At 42.8% G+C, this 19,528-nt stretch overlaps 1 protein-coding gene across 3 annotated transcripts in view; it reads right to left on the bottom strand.

The window, feature by feature from the left end:
* Positions 1-19,528, bottom strand: part of SRPK2 (SRSF protein kinase 2) — a 146,045-nt gene that overhangs the window by 66,699 nt on the left and 59,818 nt on the right. For all 3 annotated transcript variants that reach the window (XM_044245844.1, XM_044245845.1, XM_044245846.1), the window contains exon 2: positions 11,672-11,823. In XM_044245844.1, coding sequence (XP_044101779.1) covers positions 11,672-11,823 — 152 coding nt within the window. The remainder of the gene's footprint in view (positions 1-11,671; positions 11,824-19,528) is intronic.

The raw sequence follows: 19,528 nt of genomic DNA, 5'->3' as shown, positions 1-19,528 counted from the left end.
GTTATTATGAACCATGGGCTCAGGAATAATGGAATTTTCATCTGAGTACCTGCACACATATACACAAATAGCAACTCCAAAGAAGATATGGAAATGCCCATTAAGCATATGAAAGGATGATCAGTATCAATAGTCACTTAGAAAATAAGGGGTGCCTGGGTGGCTCAGTGGGTTCAAGCCTCTGCCTTCAGCTCAGGTCATGATCCCAGGGTCCTGGGATTGAGCCCCGCATCGGGCTCTCTGCTCAGTGGGGAGTCTGCTTCTCCTTCTGACCTTTCTTCCCCATCTCATGCTCACTCTCTCTCTCTCATTCTCTCTCTCTCTCTCAAATAAATAAAAATCTTTAAAAGGAAGGAAGAAAGGAAGGAAGGAAAAAAAAGAGAAAATGAAAAAGAAAGGGAAGAGGAAAAGGAAATCAGAGGCCCCTGGCTGGCTCAGTTAGAAGAATATGTTGTGAGTTCGACCCCCATGTAGGAATTAGAGATTACCTAAAAGTAAAATCTTTAAAAAAAAAATCTGTGTCAAAATAACAATGAGATTCCACTTCAGTACCACTAGCATGGCTACAAAAGAGTTAAGTATTGGCAAGGATGTGGAAAAACTGTAACCTTCATATACTGCTGGTGAGAATATACAGTGATACGTTGTTTCTTCAGAAAAATAGTCCGGCAATTCCTCAAGATATTTAAACATGGAGTTACAATATGACCCCAAAACAATTCCACTCCTACGCATACCCAAGAAAATGAAAACACACCCATTTAAAAACTCATATACAGGGGCACCTGAGTGGCTCAGTGGGTTAAGCCTCTGCCTTTGGCTCAGGTCATGATCTCACAGCCCTGGGATGAAGCCCTGCATCAGACTCTGCTCAGTGGGGAGCCTGCTTCCCCTCTCTCTCTGCCTACTTGTGATCTCTCACTCTGTCTAAAAAAAAAAAAAATCTTTAAAGAAAATAAAGACCCCTCTGCACCAAAAAATGGAAAGCTCCAGTTACACAACTGACTATGCACAGAGACCAACAGCTGCTGTCTGCCAGTTCCTCGATCCGCTCCATGTCAAGCCGAACCCCAGTTCTGGCTGCTCTCCTACCTCCCTGCCTGCTCTTTCTCTCTCACCTTGTTCCTTCTCCTCCTACATTTCACGGCATCTCCCAAAGGCCCATCAGTGAACAGCCTTACTGCATCTTTTGTATTCACTTAACACCTCTTCCTCGATTTGCTTTCCTATCAGATCTGTAGTTCTTGTGCAAGGTTTGGGAAGAGTCACAGTAACCACAGAACCGTGGAGCTGAGGAGTCCCAGAGACCCCGCCGCTGACACCAACTGCAGGTCTGCAGGTTCCAAAGACAGGCTCGGCTGCAACAGTTAATCCGTAAGAACTCCCAGAACTCCCTGAAGGCTGTCATACTCATGATTACATTTTATTACAACATAAGGGCCACAGATGACAGTCAACCTATGGAAGAGAGGTAAGGCAGGCTTTAGGAGGCTCCCAAATGCAAAGCATCCAGGTGTCCTCTTCGGCCAGCATTAAATCATGACTCTAAGGTTTAACCACCTGAGCTACCCAGGTGCCCTAGCAGCATTGCTTCCTTACTACACCATTTGCTAGCAGCTCTTCTGAGCCCCAGATTCCTATCTCCAGCTGTCTTCTTCTTCTACGCCAGTGTCTTTAAACTAAATGAATAAAGTCAAACTCAAAATTTCCCCAGACCCACTGTGATTTCACTTTTCCTGTTAATAGCTCCAAATCCACTCTTTCCAATAAGGAATTGAGGCAGTTCATAAAACCACAGTAAAAGATACAAAATTAGAAGGAAATTGGGGCAAAGAAAAAATAGCCTTGAAAAAAATAAAATCGAATAATGTTGCAGTGAAGTTAGGACACAGAATACAATGCTGGAAATTCTTGCTCATTTTTTTAATAGGAGGGTTGCACATTTGGCTCTGAGTTCTTTAATAGCCAAATAACATCCTAAACAAAGAAGAAATGGCAATCAGATTCAGAATTCACAGAGCCCTTTAAAAAAAAAAAAAAAAAGACGTCCAGAATGCACTCTCTTCTTCCAGTCCCACCACACACAGTTCAAGACCCTGTCCTCTATGGTCAGTCTTTTGTCAAAGATAGAGATGCTTCCTCTATGATGCTGCTTGCTTTTTGACCCCTCCATTATGTGTATCTTCTCTCTCTAAGCATTCAAGATTGACAAATGAATCTTAAATACAGCCATTGCCCATGCAAAATCTGCAATGGTTTCTCACTCTGTTTTTCTTTTTTAAACATTTTTTTTCTATTTACCAAAAAACGCATGCTTAGTACAAAAAATCAAGAAAAATTAAGACAAAGCGGTAACACACTCACACACACACACACACACACACACACACAAGAAATCCTATAATCCACATTTAACTAGGTATGGCAACCATTTTTTAAGTTGACATAAAACTGAGACGCCTGTGTGACCCAGTCAGTTAAGTGTCTGCGTTCACCTCAGGTCATGATCCTGGGGTCCTAGGATCAAGTCCCACATTGGGATCTTTGCTCAGTGAGGGGCCTGCTTCTCCCTCTGCCTGTTGATCCCCCTGCTTGTGCACTCGCTCTCTCTTTTTCTGACAAATAAGTAAAAAAATAATAAAAATTTTAAAATGGAGTTAAAATTTACATACAATGAAGTCAAACATCTTATTACATAATTCCCTGATATTTGACAAATGTATACACCTTAATCAACATGAAGAATATTTCTCCAGACTTCCCATGCTTGTTCTCCCAGTCACATTCTTTGTCACCTATCTATGTAACCAGTATTTTCTTCTAGTCTGAGGCTAGTCTTTTCATTTTTAAAAGTGCCTTTAAATCTGCAAATACTTTTTTATTTTGATGAAATCAAATATATTAATTTTTTTAAGATTTTATTTATTTATTTGACAGAGAACACAAGTAGACAGAGGCAGGCAGATAGAGAGGAAGGGAAGCAGGCCCCCTGCTGAGCAGAGAGCCCGATGTGGGACTTGATCCCAGGACCCTGAGATCATGACCTGAGCTGAAGGCAGTGGCTTCACCCACTGAGCCACCCAGGCACCCCAAATATATTAATTTTTATTTTGTAGTTAATACATCTTGCATATTCTCTAAGAAATCTTCCCTACTGCAAGTCTGTGAAGATATCTTACTTTAAACTTTATAATTTTAGCTTTACATTTAAATCTATGATCCATCACAACCTGTCAAAGAGAGCTAAAAAATACCTACACATCTACCGTAAGGTCAGAAACAATCGATGATGTCTACTCTTACCACACTTCTATTCAACCTTAGGCAAGGGAGCAAGGAAGCAAGAAAGAGAAATAAAATGCATAAAGAATGTTGAGGAAAACAAGTATCTGCATGACACTTTGGGATATGATAAATGACCCGTGTGAAGAAAATCCCAAGAAATCTACATAGACACAGAACTAGTCTGTGTTCCTTCATATCTTACTACCCGGTGTTTTAATTTACTTCATGTACAAATTTCTTTCCCTCATCTTCATCCTCTACATGATGCTCCCAAATTCCTCTTCAACCTAATCTACACATCAGCCTTTAGCTCACCATGGGCTAGGAAAACAAGAGCCTCCAGCGCTTCCCAGAAACACTGGTTCCAGCCTCCAGGGCTGAATCAGAGAAGTGTCCTGTGCCATCAGTAAAGTCCAATAACTCTCCAGTGGCAAGGCACCCTTTAACACCTTCTAGGAAGTCTTTTACCTCTAACCAAATACACCAATCCTCTAAAAGCTCTCACCAGGGGCGCCTGGGTGGCTCAGTGGGTTAAAGCCTCTGCCTTCGGCTCAGGTCATGATCCCAGGGTCCTGGGATCGAGCCCCGCATCGGGCTCTCTGCTCAGCAGGGAGCCTGCTTCCTCCTATCTCACTACCTGCTTCTCTGCCTACTTGTGATCTCTGTCAAATAAATAAATAAAATCTTTTTAAAAAAATAAAAAAATAAAAAATAAAAGCGCTCACCAATCTTCCTTTTCCCTCTTATAATTATTAACCACACAGTAAAGGTAAAAAAGGCTATTTAAGTAATTTCTCCATGTGGCCTCTTCAGTCACTACTCAACAAGCCATACATTATTCTACCAGGTGCCAGGGACGAACTGCAAAGGCAAGAGCAACGAAGGACTGACTGGCTTCTACCTAGTCTAGTGGCAAAGTCCCAAGCCCACGAACTCCCAGGGAGTCGGGGCTGCTTTCTAATTCACCTTCCTAGTCCCTGAGGTAAAACATAACACCTGACACAGAGTAAGCCTCAAAGAATTGAACCGTCACACTAACTAACGCTTAGTGATCGATCCCCCTGTCAGTGGCAACTGGCAGCCCCGGCGGGCCTATCAGGTGTCAGGATGTCCTCAGTCTCCACGAAAGAAACGTAATGAGGCCTTCTGTGATTAACTCAGGAGCATCTATGACTTTTCTCACACAGATAAGCAGAGTTTCTTTTTAAGGCTTCAGGGAAGCCAAATTAAGCCAAATAATTTAAAAAACATACACAACCACGGTAGGATTAAGGTGTGCACAGCCTTAGTGGTTTATAAGGAAAATAACTGAATGAATAAAGGTGATCTTTTTTATAACCCTCCCCCACCCCGCTGCCAAAAAAAGGGAAAAAAGCAAACTAAGGATGACACTTCTATAAAATACAAGCTGTATGACACTGGTTTCTAAGGCAACCCTATGTAAGGTGTACCGCGTTCTTATTTTAAGACAAGCTAAAGCTATAATAGTCCCAAGGCACACACTGTAGAAAGACAAGGCCAGTGAGAACATATAACCATCAATGTGAAATACTGAGTTATTAAAATTCAGCCAATCCAAACTTTTCATAGATGGAAAGGCAATTTGTGTGTAAGAAAGTCATCAGACATGTTTATACTGTGTGAATATTTATGCTTTTTATCCTACCTTTTGGAGAAATTCCTAAGTTTCAAAAGGAACCAACTGGAAGCCACTCAAACATGGATAATAAATAAGACCTCTGGAGCATTATGGATAATTTTAAAAAGATCTAGGGAAGAAACAAAATCTGTATTCTGACCTGTGTCCCCTTCACGGCATGTCAACCTGCTCACTCTTAACAGGCCTTCTGAGACACACGGGAAACCTCGGCGTCATTTGTCCATCCATTGTAACTTAACACTAGAGACAGTTCCTTCATCCAACCAAAAATACTTATTGCACTGCGGAGAGTACACATGCAGGGGGGCTGACACAATACACAGCCCCTGACTACAGGGAATCTTCCAAACTGAGGAGAAGGAGATCACAAATGAACCGAAAAATAACTGTAGAATTACACACCCTGGTGCCGGCTGGGGGCTGGGAGGCTGAGGGACACACTCTTGTGAGGGGCAGAGGCAGGGGCCTAAGGAAGATGTGACTCAGGGTTTAAAGAAGGCCTTTCTGAGGAAATGACACACGCTTACCAAGTCAGACCACAAAAGTATTGAAATCGGGGCGCCTGGGTGGCTCAGTGGGTTAAGCCGCTGCCTTCGGCTCAGGTCATGATCTCGGGGTCCTGAGATCGAGTCCCGCATTGGGCCTCTGCTCAGCGGGGAGCCTGCTTCCTCCTCTCTCTCTCTCTGCCTGCCTCTCTGACTACTTGTGATCTCTCTCTGTCAAATAAATAAAATAAAATCTTTAAAAAAAAAAAAAAAAGTGTTGAAATCGAGGTCTCCAGAAATAATACCCGATGAAAGTGTACAAGTTGCCAACTTACTGCAGAACAATTTAGGGGAGGATCTCCAAGGAGGCAGAGCAGGCGGGATGATCTAATAAAACAATGTTCCGACCGTCACCACTGACCAGTCCCCGTAGCAAGCCTGTGCTGAGGGTGGGAGAAACGTTCAGACACAAGGCCGTCCCAAGCCAGTAATTCCCCTCACGCGCCTCAGTCACCTATGGTGAAGCGACCGGAAGGCACTTCTCTGTGCTGGCTTTGAGGCACAGAGGCACCCACGTACCTTAGCTGGGCCTGACGAGGCTCTGAAATACGTAGGGGTGCAGGTCGTCCTCGCTTAAATCCCAGTCCGGGGGTTACAGTCCAGCCCAGGAATATCCAGCGGGCACTCCCAGCCATTCTGAGGTCACACTCTGCAGAGCTACCAGCGCCGCAGTCTCCCTGAACAACCAGGTTCCACTCTGGCGAGGAGGCTTTATGTTCAAACTCACGGAGCGTGCGCATGAGGCACAAGGGCCTCCCGGAAGTGTCTGTTCAGTGGCTCGCCCTGTGCCTGACCCTTGTTATCTTCCAGGCTTGGAAGCAGGAATCTGAACAAACTGCCCGGCCTGCTGCTACAGTTCTCGCCTCAGACAACTGATCAGAGGAGACACCAAAATGAGACACGGAGAGAGAGGCCACGTGACACGGCTCTCTCTCTCCGGAGGCCGGGCAACAAGCCTGGCACAGTGAGGCAGCGAAGACCCCAAAGGGGCAGCACAAAGGGGACCAGCATGAAAGCACAGGAGGGAACGAATGCGGGAGGAGAACGAAGGAACAAGGAGGAGAACAAAGGAACAAGGGCAGGACGGAGGAAAATAAAATTCACACTTCTTAAGGAAAATAAAATTCACACTTCTTAAGCACCTTCTATGTACCAGGCAGTATGGCACATATTTGGTGTATTGGTCCCATTTTCATCCTAATAAAACCTTAGGTGGTATGATGTGGTTGTGTGTCATATTACCAGGGGAGAGGATATAATATCACAGATGAAGAAGCTGACGCCTGGAGGGCAAAGAGCCTGACTGAGGCTTCTCTGAGCTGAGAAGCCGGATTCTAGACTCAGACACCAAAGTCCACAGTCCTCCTGGGTCTGATGGGAGAATGAAAAATAAAAGGAGTGGGAACAAGCCGGCCGTGAAGACAGAGAATGCACAGCCAAGTAGAAAGGAGCAAGGAAGAATGCTTTAGCGATACTAGAACTCTAAACAGTGGCCTTTGGGCTCAGGTAACTGAGGTTTGCTATGTTTCGAATGGGGAAAGACATGTAAAGAGATGAAAAGGAAGGTTGGTTGGTCATGAATGATCCAGGAGGGCAGAGACCCAGAAGCTTAGCACAGCTCCTGTGGGGCACTGGGATTCCAGGTGACTGCACACTCCAACACATGACCTGTTTCCTGAGGTGAACAAACACTTCTTTTGTGAAGAGATAAAACAGGTACTGTGTTTTGTTGTTGACATTTTATTTTACTTTGTGAATTCTAAGAAGTGGTTGGTAGGGCAGAGGTTCTCTAGGAATGAAGTCAAAGAAAACAGAAGGGACAGGAAACAGACAAGACACCTCCTCAGACTAAGTAAAACCCACCCCTAAAAACTGCAAAAGCCATCCCTCCCCTTCCCCCTGCCTGAACAATTCAGTCCGCAGTCACGAGACAGGGTTGGGCAACACAGGTATCCGAGCACGGGCTAGGCAAGGGCAAAGGGGGGAGATGCCCTCTAAAGAGACAGCGACTGGTGACTCATCACGTACAAGGAAATACGTGCAAGGAAATCAAATAATTAAATGTAATGAGAATAACGAGAGCCTAGCCTCTTACTGTCAAAGAAAGAAAGAAACCCAGAAATACGGAAAGGGAGAAAACTGGGCTGAATCCCCTGGTATTACAGTGGAATTAGAGCTACCTGATTAAATTCACATATCTTAATAAATACATAAGTAAAAACAGAAATAAGCATAAATATAGAAATATATATAAACATAAAAGGTGTGTGTCTCCCTAGATCTATGCTAAGAGATCTACAAACACTGATACCCCAGTGATGATAATCACATCCAATGCCCAGATCTTGTTTTCTAAATCCTGTCCTCCCCTAGAAGAGACCAGGGATCCTTGTAGAAAGAGTGGACTCCCGGGCTGGGGTAGGGAAAATACAAGCCTGGAACAGTTTGCTATACTTGAAAGTAAGCAAGTGCTCAAAGATTGACAAGGACATCTAGAAAGGACACAGAATCAACCTGAAAGAACTCCTAATGGCCAAATGTGGGATAAGCCACGCACCCAAACAAATAAGGAGAGGAACTGATTAGAATCACTGAATAGGGAAGGCCACGAATGAGTCCATGTGACATAGCCAGACAGAGAACACAGTGAGATGGGTGGAAGGAATGGGTGGGAGACAGGAAGAGGAAGAAAGGAGACAAAGAAGGAAATATATTTGTTGACAAGAGGATACTTAAACAGTCTCAAAGAAGTAACTCTCAACAAAATCTGTATTTACGACCAGCGGGAAAAAGGAACTTCACAGAACAGATCATCTGGCAGACACTGTGCTAAACAAAGTGACCACATCAACTCCAATAGTATAAACCAAAACACTGCACTTCTTGGTAAAATAACGTGCTAAGAGAACACTTCCCAAAGAGCAATACTTTTCTGGATTTTTTTTTTTAAACGACTTTATTCATTTACTTCACAGAGAGCAAGAGAATACAAGAAGGGGGAGCAGCAGAGGGAGAGGGAGGAGCAGGCTCCCCACTGAGCACAGAGCCCACTGAGCACAGGGCCCACGGATCTAGAGAGCCGGGCCCCTTGGTCCTAGGACCCCAGGACGATGACCCAAGCCAAAGGCAGATGCCTAACAGAATGAGCCACCCAGGTGCCCCACAACACTTTTCTGATACTCCAAACTAAGAAACATGGCGGGGGGGGGGGGGGGGGACGGGACATGGACAGACCTGGCTGGCTGAGTCAGCAGAACACGCCTTTCTTACTCGCAGGGCTGTGAGCTGGAGTTCCACCTTGGGTATAGAGATTACTTTAAAAACAAACAAACAAAATCTACAAAATAAAAAAGTTTACCAAATTAAGAAACATTATACAAAATAACTGACCTACAATCTTCAAAAATGTCAGTCAGGAATGCCAAGAAAAGATTAAGGAACTATTCCAGATTAAAGAAACAAGTGTTCACAAAGAAAAAAACAAGCCCAAATCATTTGTCCCCCAACAGGGCAAACCAAGACTGAATTATAGTTTCAAACTACCCCAGGAATGTGACCTTTTAGGAGTCAACCAGGAGTTTCCTGATAAGTACAATGAGGTAATCTGCATGATAAAAATGCTGCCTCCTCACTCTCCCCTCTCCTCATTCGAAGGAAAAAATCCTGGCAGGAAAAAAGCCTTCCTCTTGGTAGTAACTCCAAGCCTCACCTTCTTTCCCAGAGAAAGCTCTGTTTCACAACTCCGAGGAGCACCTCCATTTGCTGGATTACAGATGCTGTCCAATTCGTGAAAAGCTTAATAAAGCCAACTAGATCTCCAAATCTATTCAGTTGAATTTTATTTTTTAACACAAGAAAACAAACGTAACATGATTCTGAGAAGGACTGGTTTCACATAAAGGACAATACTGGCAGCTGGCAAAACCTGAACAGAGTCCGAGGAATGAACGGCAGAACTATTACAATGTTAACTTCTTGATCTTGATGGTTGCATTGTACTTATAAAGAAGAATGTACCTGATTGTGGACAAAATACGCTAAATAACTCAGGGGTGAATAAGCAGCATGTTGGAAATTTAAACTATTCAGGGCTGGAGGGTGGGAGTGGGGCGCAGTTCTAGTCCCAGACATTCCCAATCATTTTCACAGACTCCTTGAATGCATTTACCTTGGTTACCTTGGACAAAGGGTTCTGATCTATATACAAAATTCACAGAGTAAACCATCTGGTATGTGTAATACTGACTAGATGCACAAGTAACTTAGCAAAATCAGGAAAGACAGAGAGAGAGCGAGAGAGAGAAACTTCTCTCTCTCACATGCTTTATGAGGCTGACTTTAATACTCTAAGATATTTTGAGTTCAGTAAATGTTACCTAAAATCAGCCCTGACTGTGAAATCCTTCATCCACAGGCCTGTATTTTGGTCTGAGGTGTCCACTGTGTGGATCTACAGACTGGAAAGGGATAAACAAGAGCACTGGTTACATCTTCTGACCCACACGCATCAGAGCCAGATGTGAGGCAAAGGGCTCTCATTCTAGCACTGTGGGGCCCTTGTGCCAAAAAGAAATGTTCCTACAGAACCAACCTAATGCTCTGGCCTAAGCAGCAAAATTGAAAGACAACTGTCCGCATCTCCTTTTCAAACAACTTCATTTATGAACCAAGAAATGCAGAGTAAGAGGGAGGACACAAAACCTCTTCTTTTCACCTTTCCACAGACTCCTGTTATATTTCATAGTAGATGGCAAAGACCTCTGAGGTCACAATCACTCCTCATAAAAATGCTGAAGATCTACTCCTTTTCCTAAAGAAAACACAGATTCCACGTGTAGAAACCCATTCTATGGAACAATGAGGTCAGAGTGGAAGATTGGTTCTTAAACTTTTACAGCAGAACATAATTTTCTCTTCCTCCTTATAGGTAACTAAAAAGCACAATGTTCTCATAACCAATACATGAATGGCCTGTAATCACGAGGTAAGTGACACTACAAAGCCAGAGAGTCATTAATGCTCTATGGCCTAAACAGGTATCCATCTTCTACCATCTATTATTATTCTGTACAGAATCTGCTTTACATCTATCTTAATCTGTAGCAAATCAGTGTTTCATCACATGTTCAGAAGCTCAGACTATCAGACTGTGATAATTTTCTATTAGACAGAGTGAAACTCCAGATGAGTAAGTTAAGTAAAAAGAGGAGTCAAATGGGCACAGCAGCTTCCCTTCTCCTGCATTCTCAGAGTCCCATCTACACCAAGTATAGAGTCTGGATCCCACTGTTCTCAATATTCATCATACAATATGCTTGGCGTTTTAAGGAATTTAACTCTATGTTCTTGATCTTTAGGAAGCATCAATACGGCAACACTTTGCTTGAGTAATTTTTTTTAGAGATTTTATTTAATTTGTCAGAGACAGAGTACGTGCCCATGCATGCACACAAGCTGAGGGAGCAGTAGGCAGAGGAAGAAGCAGACTCTCTGCTGACCAGGGAGCCTGATACGGGACCTGATTCCAGGACCCAGGGATCATGACCTGAGCCAAAGGCAGACGCTTAACTGACTGAGCCACCCAGGCGTCCCTCACTTGAGTAATTTCTGTGTCTTCTGCAAAATCACAGCTAAAAACATAATCCACTATGTCACACAATGGTAGAACCCACAGAATGTCTTTTTCATTGAGCACAATGCCAGGAAAATGCCTGTTTCTGTAAACAAATGAACAGGCTTTCTTTCCACAGACAATGAATACTATGTAATTCAATGCTATACAGAGAAAGGGCTGGTTCTTGTTACTCTTAGCAGCCTGGAAACGTGAAGTCAAAAGTCTTGCACAAGAGTTAAACTGGCCCCCTCAGGAGCCTGGTAACTTCAAGTCTCTATGTTCTTCCTAGATGGCTTATTCCGTTTTTATCTTTAATTGTTGCTTAATACTATCTTTAATTCTATTAGTAGATTTAAATCCTCTGGTAAGTACTCAGTGTGAATGTACGTATGTATATATTTTCTATCGGATACAGTTTTCCTTCTGATGTTTCTTACATTTTGGGGTATCATTCTATATTCAATGACCCAGAAATTAAAAATGATACTGACACCAAGAGGTTAATTTAATAAAGACCAAGCGATCAGCCTCATTCGCTCCGCCTGACAAACCCCACGAGCATATCACCTTTGCAGTAGTCGGCAGGGTCCTCCTGCTCCTCATCGTCGGATCCTAGGATCTCCTCCTCCGGCTCTGGGGGTGTGGGGTCCGGCAGGGGCGGCGGGGGCGGCGGGGGGGGCGGTGGAGGAACTAAGGGAGCTTTCTGCTGAGGCTCCGGCCTGAAACAGTGGAAGGAAAATTCCTGTTTACTTAGAAGTCAATCTTGCATGATGGACACATATGAGCGTTTCTTAATACAAGACAAAAAATAAAACACACTAAGAAGAGTTGATTAACGTCACTTTGTCATTCTAGCTGAATTCAAGTAATGTTTCAACAAACAGATCAAGAAAGATTATACTTTACAGACATATTTTCACTCAAAGATTTAGTATTTCTTAAGTCCTGACAAGATTATAAAATATAAGTGAAAGAGAAAGAGTATTCACCCTTATCCCCCACGATACACAGCCTTATTAGTAAGGACACATCCCACAGAGATTATTAAAAGACAGATGAAAGCAGCCCTGAACGTAAAAAAGGATTTAGTTTCCATTATTTAAAAATGAAATCCTATAGAAATAGTAAGAATATGGTTAGGTTTCCTGGATGCTTCTAAAAGCTGATTAATACACACTGTAGCTGATGTACAGTCATTTTCATCACAGAATTCACAGTTATTGATCAACCTTGCTTATCAAGAACACTGTCCCCAAACTGGAAATTAAACAAAGAAAATACCCATTGTCAAACATAGATACTGTCCATATATTAATGCCAGGTTTGCAAGGTTTGCAAAATGGTCATTTCTAATTACCATATAAAGGCTCAATGATGATTAATTATGCTCTTTTACAAAAGTTAAGAAAACCTGTAAAGAAAAAACATTTTTAAGCTTGAGAGATTACATATATAAACCTTCTTTCAGGAACCTAGAAACTCAAGAGCATACTGAATATATTTGCTTAAATAAATAATGCATTCATAATGCAATCCTACAAAATCAAGCTTTCACTTACTATAAAATGTAACTGCTATTTCTAACCATGTCCTTCTGAAACTTGAACCTAGGGTCACAACACAGGCATAGAACCACATCTCTCCCTTCAACTAAGACAAGCTGCCCTAGCAATGGAACCAACACTGCCCTCCCTGAGCTGACCAGAGCTGCGTGGGTAGGAAATGGGGATGTGCGGATACCCCGCAGAAGGTATCTGTGTTTCCCAGAGAAAGTTTCAGTAGGTGAGCAGGGGGTCTCTAGTCTGGGAGCCAGGGGAATCCCACAAGCCCTAATGTGGGAGACCAGGGCTCGGCTTTGGCCTGCCCAGTATTCATGGCTCCCCTTCTAAAAACACCCTTCAAGACATCACTACTCTCTGCACAGTGGAAGGCAGCTTCCAGATGTGCTCTCTTCCTGGTGGTACAGGTGAGGGCACAGACAGCTAGAGGTCACCTGAGAGCCCTGGTGCCTTCGGATCAGCAGTCACAGGGCGCAAGTTCATCTGCAGCTGCCGGTACGAGGCAGGGCCAGCAGAGCTGCCCTGACCACTGACCCCTTCTAAGCTGGACCTCTAAACTCTTGCCACGTCTAAGATCCTCCAAATAGCAGTTACTATATTGCCTTAAGCCTAAGTTAGCTACAGTTCATTTATGTGGCTCGTCCCCAACACTCACATTGTCACAAGCAACAAAGCGGGGGCAAGGGTTGAAGGCAGCAGAAACACTAGCAGTCACCAGGAAGAGGCAGTGTTTGCAGTCACCAGCGAACGCTGGCAATCAGGACCACCTTACGCAGAACTAACGAATACTTATGAGCTGAAAATGACTTGTATTGATTTCTACTTGCTAGAATTTATGAAGACTCAAAGTAACAGCCCTCTGGGTGACAAACATTAGGAGCGTGGTGGTGATCATATTCTGAGTTAACCACTGCTCATGATGAAGCCCTGGAAGGGAAGAGTCACAACCAAACACCCACATCACTGCCAGAATACGTCCAAAAATACATCCAACAGACCTTATGCAAGTGTGATCATCTTTCTGGCAGCCTTGCAGATGCTCCTTCTCTTGTTAACATATGTGCTCTTACTGCAAGTGGAATGTACTGGACAGAAAAGAGGTCCGAGGAGGGGGAGGCAGGGGAGGACTGCACCCATCCCACAGCTTCTCCACAGGGAAGAGAAGATTAGCAAGATGAATGGTCTCATGCGACCCATTCATTCTTCAGGGCCGTGAGCAGAATCTACCCAGCTGCCAAGTCTGCTCAGTCAGAAACACTTTGAAAGTTAGCTATTTCTTCCTTAGAAATTTTATATGAATAAACGAGGAGATTCTCCAAATTCAAAAGAAAACGCGTTCTATTCCCTATAGAAACTAGGGGACAAGGAATGAAAAGAACAGAACTGGAGGATCTTGTTTTACTATTTCTTACATTTGGGTCGAGTAGCAGGTGCTGTTTTGTCCTCGGCAGGATGTTATCAGCATCCCTGGCCTCAAGCCGCTGACGTCAGTAACATCCTATCCCCCACCCCGAGGTGCGACCATCAAAACTGGGTCCAGCCGTGGATAACACCCTGGGGACAAAGTCATGCCCATTAGGGAAAGACTGCTCTCACAATATTTTCTGTTTTTAGCTTCATCTCTATGGAGTAGATTGTATCTGTATTAAGAGAAAAGAAATTCTAATCCATGGGCTCATTTTCTCTCATTTGAGAGGCTCAAATACCTTCATCACTATGAGTTTCTTATTCTTCACCCATCTGGTGAGATGCCCACATTGCTTAACAAAATTCTCGGACCCTCTGGTCTCAATGAATAGGCACCTCCCACCCCTCCAATGAGGACCACATCAAAAGGCAGGCAGAAATCTCCCCCAAAGCCAGTCAGTTCTCTCAGGTTAAAGGGATGAGTCGGGGTGCCCTGAAGTATAAAGCAAGCTGAGAAATGCTGACGTAACATTCCAACCAGCTATCATACCGAAGGATCTAGGGCTATGCTGCCTAAATCAGCAGCCACTGGCCACATGCAGGTACTTGAAATGTGACTAATCCAAATCAAGGTACGTGTAAAACTACACGTTGGATTTCCAAGATTTCATACAAAAAATGTAAAATATCTTATTAATAATTTTATATTTATTACATTGTTAAAACAATAATGTTTGGGATATAATGAAATATATTATTAAAATTAAATTCACCTGATCCTTTTTACTTTTTTTTAATGTGACTACTAGAACAGTTTGAACTACAAATGAGGCCAGCACTACTCTAGACCCTTCAGATCACCAACCCCACAGGAGAGATTCCTGGTCACCCAATAACTGGATTTTTCTTTTCCCTTTTCTTTTCTTTTCTTTTTTAAGGTTTTATTTATCTATTTGGAAGAGAGAGAATGAGTAGGAGGAGAAGCAGAGGGAGAAATAGATTCCCTGAGGAGCAGGGAGCCTGATGTGGGACTCGATCCCAGGACACTAAGATTATGACCCAAGCGAAGGCAGACGCTTAACTGACTGAGCCACCCAGGTGCCCTGTGATTTTTTTTTTTTTTTAAGGCTTCTCCCAGGAACGCCTGGGTGGCTCAGTTGGGGACGCCTGGGTGGCTCAGTTGGTTAAGAGGCTGCCTTCAGCTCAAGTCATGATCCCAGTGTCCTGGGATCGAGGGCTCCTTGCTCAGCAGGGAGCCTGCTTCTCCCTCTGCCTCTGCCTGTGCTCACTCTCTCTGACAAATAAATAAAATCTTTAAAAAAAAAAAAGGCTTCTCCTAGTGACCTGCCTCACATAAAATTATCACTAACTATTAAAACACTCAACTCAGCATAGGAAGGCTCAGAACAATGTTAGAGTCCCAATCATTCTCTTTTTCATCCCATCCATCCTAGTTACTGCTTCCACACAGGAGAAGCCCTGGTAAATCTGCTGTAGGGCAGCTGTGTGGACCAGGTCACACCATCTTTAAGGCTGGCTTCTTCACAGTGGTTTCTCATGGCTTCTACAGCAGCTGTTTCTATCACCAAATACATACTCGTGAAATTTATCAACAGATTTAAAAATATCTTTTCATCACTCCTGTTGAAAACCATCAAGAAGTTATTTCATATAAGAATTACTAGAAGCACTTAAGAAGCCATGCAGGGAACTCATAAATATTTTCGCCAAGGAGGCCAACACTATTAAATGGTGAAAGAATGCTCCTTCCAAAAAAATGGTATTGGGAAAATTGGTCATCTGTATGAAATAGGAAAAAAAAAAAAAAAAGGTGTAACTCTACCTCACACAAACATAAATATTAATTTGAAATGGATCAAAGACTTTTTAAAAAAGATTTTATTTATTTATTTCACAGAGAGACAGGGAGCGAGGGAACACAAGCAGGGGAAGGGGCAGAGGGAGAGGGAGAAGCAGACTTCCCGCTGAGCAAGGAGCCCGATGTAAGGCTCTGGGAGGCTTGATCCCAGGACCCTGAGATCATGACTGGAACCAAAGGCAGAAGCCTGACTGCCTTCATTACTCCAGAGCTACGCAACATTTCTTAAATATGACACTAAAAGCATATGCAATAAAAGAAAAAAGATAAAGTGGACTTGATTAAAATTCAGAACTTTTGTGTTTCAAAGGGCAATCAAAAAAGTAAAACCAGGGCGCCTGGGTGGCTCAGTGGGTTAAGCCGCTGCCTTCGGCTCAGGTCATGATCCTGGGATCGAGCCCCACATCGGGATCTCTGCTCGGTGGGGAGCCTGCTTCCCCTTCTCTCTCTGCCTGCCTCTCTGCCTACTTGTGATCTTTCTCTCTCTCTCTCTCTCTCTGTCAAAAAAATAAATAAAATCTTTTTAAAAAATAAGTAAATAAATGTTAAAAACAAAAATAAAAAGAACTCTTACAACTTGACAATAAAAAGGCAAACCCAACTTAAAAAAGGAAAAAGATTAGAAGAGATATTTTCCAAAGATGACCTGTAAGTGACCAATAATCACATGAAAGGTGCTCAACATCACTAGCTGTCTGGGAAATGAAAAAATCAAAATCACAATGAGATACCACTTCACACCCATTAGGATGGGTGTAATTTAAAAACAAACACAACACAACACAACACACAATAACAAGTATTGGGGAGCCTAAAGAAATTAGAACCTTGAATTTGCAGCATGACTGTTACACGGCCCAGCTGCTCTGCAGTTGGGCAGTTCCTAAGAAGGTTGACTTCAGACTTAACATAAAACCCAACAATTCCACTTCCAGGTATATACCCAAAAGAAATGAAAACATATGTCCCCACGTAGTCTTGTGTGAAAATATTCATAGCAGCAGGGGCGCCTGGGTGGCTCAGTGGGTTAAAGCCGCTGCCTTCGGCTCAGGTCATGATCTCAGGGACCTGGGATCGAGCCCCGCATCGGGCTCTCTGCTCAGCAGGGAGCCTGCTTCCTCCTCTCTCTCTGTCTACTTGAGATCTCTGCCTATCAAATAAATAAATAAATAAAATCTTAAAAAAAATATTCATAGCAGCATTATTCATAACAGACAAAAAATGTGCGTTGACTGATAAATGAATAAATAAAATGTGATATTATTAAGCAATAAAAAGAAATGCAGGGGCGCCTGGGTGGCTCAGTGGGTTAAAGCCTCTGCCTTGGGCTCAGGTCATGATCCCAGGGTCCTGGGATTGAGCCCCAAATTGGGCTCTCTACTCAGCAGGGAGCCTGCTTCCCGCCCCATGCCCCACTCTGCCTGCCTCTCTGCCTACTTGTGATCTCTGTCAAATAAATATATAAAAATCTTTTAAAAAAAAAAAAAAAAAGAAAGAAAGAAAAGGAAAGGAAATGCATGACATATGCTACCACATGAGTGACCCCTGAAAACATTATGCTAAGTGAAAAATAACAGGCACCAAAGACTACGGTGTAGGAATCCATTTGACATGAACATGTCCAGATCAGGCAAATGTACAGAGAACAGAGTCAATCAGTGGTTGCTGAGGGCTGGCGGTAGGGAAAAGAAAAAAGGAAGGGGAATGGATTAACTGTTCACATGTACCGAGCAATTTCAAAAAGCTGGGTTTTTTTAAAGGAAAAAAATGTGCACCCCCCCCCACACACAGGTATCTTATAATGTCCACTTTAGGAAGGATAGGCCTACAAGAAAAATTAGAGATACCTACATTTAGATTTAGAAAATCTGTACACATGGTCTCCTTCACAACTGCCCCAGCCACATTACAGCACAAAGAAGTATGCAGTTCTGTAAATTAATTTAAAGAACATGTTCTCATATAACATAAACAAGGTACCACCCTCAGCGACCAGAATAAAAAAATTTAGAAACGAAATTCCAACTTGCCATTTTATTTTTCACAAAGGATTACATGTTCATTTTTCCCTACAAAGGTCACCTAAATATTCTCACTACTCCAAAAAGGATGAGCAAAAAATGCTGTTTAAAAAACAAGCGGTTTTCCTTAAATATTATAATACTGAGATGATTTTACCATGCTTATCTACTGCCTATTGTATTTTTCAGGCACATTGGCTCTACCACACCAGGGAGGAAACTCGAACCCTAGCTAAAGGCACGCATCATCGGCCGCACACTGTCATGGCAACGGGAGTCCCAACTTCCTTCCAGCTGCTATTTCTTTTGAGCAGAGAAAAGGACAAATAAACTTCACATTTGGCAGAAAAAAGGCCTTTCCTTTATTATCAATGTAAATGGCAGCTAACACTAGTTTAAGAAATTAATTCATTCGCTTCATCTTTAGCCAAAATACTTTACAAAAGAAGTTCAAAATGAAGTTCTAGAACATTCACATAAAGCCAAATTTTGTTTTCTTTCCCCCTATGTCCATCACCTAATCTAAAACTCACTCCCTCCCTCCAAATCCCCATTCTTGATGGTAAATTGTCAGCCAGAGGAATAAGCAAGCAATCTGCCATTTCTGCTTAAGGAAAGGACTAATCAATATATACTTTCTCTCAAAATAGCTTATCCAAAAAGCCTTCCTGTAACACTGGGGTAAAGCCTCACAGCTAAGGAGAAAAAAAAACCCATAATGAGTTCATGTGTTCTTCCCTAATGAAAAAACTTCCAAACTTTGGGTAAATCAAACATTAATGGTAAGTGTCTGTTGTGGTAGACCAACTTCTAACCAACCCCTTACAGAATTCCCTGTTCCTCTGAATGTGGGTAGATCCTGCGAACAAGATACCACTCTTACCACGATATTATGCTACACAGCAACTGGGCAGCTATGCAGGGGTGGGCTTGACCTAATTACATGAGCCTTTTAAAAGGAGAGGGTTTTCTCTGGCTGGTCACAGAAGTCAGAAAGTCGTGCTGCCGCTGGCAGAGGAGAACGCAAACAACCATGCTGTGAACTGCCCATCGGGGCCACAGAGCAAGGAATTTCCAGCCACCTCTGGGAGTGGGCACAGTGCCCAAGCCAACAGCTAGAAGGACTAACAAGGACTTCAGTGCAAGGAAATGAGTTCTGCCAGTGACCAGTCATCTTGGAAGAGTGCTCTGAGCCCCAACAGAGAACCACAGTCTTGGCCAACAGCTTGATCTCCAGTCATGAGAATCCAGTCAGGCTGTGCAGCCCTAATTTCTGACCTACAGAATGATGAGCTAATAAATGGGTATTGTTTTAAGCTGCTAAGTGTGTGGTAATTTGTTACACAGCAATAGAAAATGAATACAGCTGCCAAGTAAGTTCGCAGTAAGTAATAGAGCAGTTCATGTTAATTTATCAGATTTTGGCCTCAACTGAGGTCCAGATTTTTTTTAGGTAATTAAAATGGCCAGAGGAATTAAGAAGTTGAATATTCAAGAATGGAAGCCAATTCTTTTTTGGGCATAGGCAGGTTAAAAAAAAAAAAAAAAAAACAAAATC

This window comes from Neovison vison, chromosome 4, assembly GCF_020171115.1.
Source record: "Neovison vison isolate M4711 chromosome 4, ASM_NN_V1, whole genome shotgun sequence".
NCBI lineage: Eukaryota > Metazoa > Chordata > Mammalia > Carnivora > Mustelidae > Neogale > Neogale vison.
Note: the sequence above shows the minus strand (reverse complement) of the source record. Positions and strands in the feature narration are given on the sequence as shown.